The 3,874-nt window shown below is 39.9% G+C and overlaps 2 protein-coding genes across 2 annotated transcripts in view; one reads left to right on the forward strand and one right to left on the reverse strand.

Moving 5' to 3' along the window:
* Positions 1–3,874, reverse strand: part of prss16 (serine protease 16) — a 29,199-nt gene that overhangs the window by 24,629 nt on the left and 696 nt on the right. The window lies entirely within an intron of this gene.
* Positions 2,788–3,723, forward strand: lpar5b (lysophosphatidic acid receptor 5b). Its single transcript, XM_014014998.1, has one exon. The coding sequence runs from the start codon at positions 2,838–2,840 to the stop codon at positions 3,696–3,698; it is 861 nt and encodes a 286-aa protein (XP_013870452.1). The 5' UTR covers positions 2,788–2,837; the 3' UTR covers positions 3,699–3,723.

The raw sequence follows: 3,874 nt of genomic DNA on the forward strand, positions 1-3,874 counted from the left end.
CCAAAGAATTTATTCCTTTGACAATATTTCAATTTGTGCTAAACAGTAAAATAAATAAATAAATAAATAAATAAACAGAAAAGTGCTGGTGTTCTGTAGGGTGCCAGGTGTACATTAAATGGTAAAAAATGTCACTCACACATTTTCATAATTTAGCTCAGTGTAAAATCCTAGTTAAAAATGTTCACTAATATTTTATTTTTAGCTCACGGTTCTCATATTTAGCTATTTTTTTCAAAATGTTAAACTGAAGTGTATATTATGTAAATATAAAATCCTAAATCTAAACATGTAAAACAAATGTAAAAGTTGAATGTAGATGTTGTGGATTCAACATAATGCAAATGTTGATGTTTACAATAAAGTATTCCAGACCTGAACATAATATTAGCAGCATTAGCAGCGTTAGCAGCATTAGCAGTGTTAGATGTCACTGCCTGATCTGTTAGGGAAGCACGATCTGTACTGTTAGCTTATTTGCTCGCATGTACTAAAAGAAATACAACGGGAAAGCTTTGTTTGTTTTTAGCATGTAGCATTTCACTGGACTGCTTTATGGCAGAAGGGATTTGATTTCAGTCTTTCGTCATCTGCAATGTTTCATAGAAAAGACAACGTTTACAACAAATAAGGATTCTTATTCCAGGAAAATAAAAAGTTATAATGGAGATGTGATGAATTATAACATAGGTCCACTTAGGCCCGCGACTCCGCGCGTTAATTTAAATAAATATGTACACATCACAAATCTATATTTGATTAATATCAATTCAATTCAGCTTATTTATATAGTGCCAAGTCACAACATACGTTGTCTTAGGGCACTGTACACAAAAAAGAACAATCTAAAGAAGAAACCAGCAGGCTGCGTTGAATCACTTCATCACAGTCTCCCATCCTGAGCAAACAGTGGAGAGGAAAAACTCCCTATTAAAAGGGGCAATATTGTGTTTCTCAGGCATATATGTACGTAAATACTATACCATAATGAAGTATCTGTCACATTTAGTTGTCATTAAAATACTGTTTTTATGTTTAAATAGAAAATAAACTTATTTTCTCATCACTTCCTCTTCTAAATGTGTTGAAATTGGCCTCTGTCTCTTTAAGAACCACCTTCCGCTTCTGTCCCGCCCATTACAGTGCAGGGGGGCGGGGTCGCGTGCACGCTATGATGCAGTTTACTTGGCATCTGAAACTACATTTCCTCAAAGGTATTTTGAATCTGATAAGAGCTTCACTGAGTGAGCAGTAGCGTTAAGAGCAGCAGACAGTTTAAGTTTCACTTTCAGTTTGCTCTGTTACTGCCTAGAGCCTGCAGGAGTCATGGTTGGGGGGTGTGGGGTGGGGAGCTGTGCTCCGTGATGAGGAAGCTCGGCTTAAAGACACGCGTTTCTGGTCCCAAAAGGCGCCAACATGACACAAGGGGTCAAAGCGCAGGGGCGGGGACGGCAATGTTGGGTCACTTTTGGCACGCACACCCTGGCGCCCTGCGTGACGCGTCGAGTATAAATCTAGCTGGGGCGTTTCTGGTACCAAAAGGCATTTCTGGTCCCCACCTGTCGTTTTGCTCCTCAGCATGACTTCCTAAAAACGCTGCAGGATTTCTCAAACATGCATGAATGAGTCAAAGCAAGACTTTGGGTATGTTTTTTATTAGAGTATAACATCATAACATGAAATAAAACACAAAAAAGTTGATTTTACATGATATTGCCCCTTTAACTGAAGACTTCTTAAAGAGTTTTTTGGATGTCCAGATGATAAAGAATTACAGTAATTTAATAAATTCAAATCAGAATGTACATGTTATTATAACAAAATATAATTTAGCACACCTTTATAATTACTGTAGGTATGGAAACAATTATTACCAGCTTTTTTTTTTCTAAATCAAGTGCAATATCCTGTAATCTGGAAATGTCTTATAGCGCAAATGAGCTAACAGTACGGATCGTGCTTCTGGAACATATCGGGCACTGAGACGTCATCATCTTGTGACAAAAGCAACCACTAATGCTGCTAACACTGCTGAAGATCCATCCATCCATCCATCCACTTTCTGTACACGCTTCTTCCTTTTCAGGGTCGCGTGGGTCACTGGTGCCCATATCCAGCAGTCACAGTGCGAGGGGCGGGGTACACCCTGGACAGGTCGCAAGTCCATCACAGGGCCACTGCTGAAGATGGTATCTAAAATTCAAATTCAAAACCTGTTTATTAAAAAAAAACATGCTGATGGTCCTGCAGTTTGAAGTGCAGCTCAGAAACCGGCCACAACTGCAAGTTTGATATTTTGCAGGGAAGCTTTAGCAGTGTAAGCAGCGTTAGCAGTGTTAGCGGTTGCTATTGTCACAGGATGATGACATCATAACATGAGCCGAGCTCAACGGCAAAGGCTGCATTCCATTCCGGATTCTTACATTTAACATTTAATTACAACATTTAAGATTTAACTTTTACATTTAGATTTAAACATTTGGATTTAAGATTTAATAATTACATATATTTTTCCATTTATATTTAATTTAAAATTTAGTAAAAACTAGTAAAATGTAAAAACAATGAGCTAACTAACAAAAAAATGTTGGTGAAAAATTTTTAATACTCAGAAAGGGTTAGTGACTTTTTTTTACACTTTATTTTACACTTGACACCTCAAACGTGTTAGAGAGAACATAAGTCATATCTTGTCACATTGATTTCCTGTTGCCGTCGACCCTCTTCCCACTTCATGCAGATTAAAAACCAAGAGGGGAACTTCTCAGACGGAGGCTTAGCTATCAGACACAGGAACGTTTTTCTCTTCCTCCGATAGAAAAACAACAAGCAGAATTATGATTAAGCTGTTTTATGCTGTGGTTTTTGGCTGCATTCTGGCGCTCGGCCTGCCTCTCAACGCCGTGTCGCTCTGGATCCTGCTTCGCCACCACGGCCTCAGATCGCCCAATTCTGTCCTCATGATCAACCTGGCGATCTCCGACCTGCTGCTCGTCATCTTCCTGCCTATGAGAGTCTACTTTTACGCTACTGGCACCTGGCCACTGGGGCGAACCACATGCCTCGTGGTTACACTTCTGTTTCGCGACAACATCCGCTCGAGTTCCATCTTCATCACCTTCATCAGCGTGGACCGGCTGCTGGCTGTGGTTTACCCTCTGAGGTCTCGCCATCTTCGAACGGCATCCAACGCCGTGAAAGGCGCTGCCGTCGTTTGGCTGTACGTGCTGCTGCTGAACATTCCAGAAGGTGTGAACATGTCGAAACACTTATACACTCAAAACGACACGATTTGTTTTGAATCGGTTCATTCAAATAACCCAAGAAAACCATTTATCCTCTACTTTCAAACTGTGGTAATGATTGTCATGCTGGCAGTCAACATCGGGTGCACCTTCATGGTGCTAAGGACTCTGCGCAGTCATCTCAATGAATCTGCAAAGGTCAACAACAAGGTGAAGGTGATGGTGATTTTTGCCATGAACTTGGTGATTTTTATCATATGTTTCCTGCCTGTGACATTTGGTTCAATGACCAGTCTTTTTGGTTCTGATATCACGGCGTTTGTATGCCTGGCTACTGCAAACTGCTGCCTGGATCCACTGCTGTATTACTTTTCTCTTGATGCTTTCTGGAGGAAAAAAGAAGACGCCGATATGAGACGAGAAATGAGAACAAATGATACTGAATTCTCATGAGTAAGACATCCCATTTAAATTGTAACGTTGATGCTTTTGGTTTTAAACATTTCTTAGATGACTTGCAGGAGCTTAAAATTCTGTTTTTGGTGAATCTATGTGTACTTATGAAGTTTTTTTTCTCAAAAATGACAACTTGGCAGCCTATTTCACACACACACACACACACACACACA

This window comes from Austrofundulus limnaeus, unplaced genomic scaffold (assembly GCF_001266775.1).
Source record: "Austrofundulus limnaeus strain Quisiro unplaced genomic scaffold, Austrofundulus_limnaeus-1.0 Scaffold121, whole genome shotgun sequence".
Classification (NCBI taxonomy): Eukaryota; Metazoa; Chordata; class Actinopteri; order Cyprinodontiformes; family Rivulidae; genus Austrofundulus; species Austrofundulus limnaeus.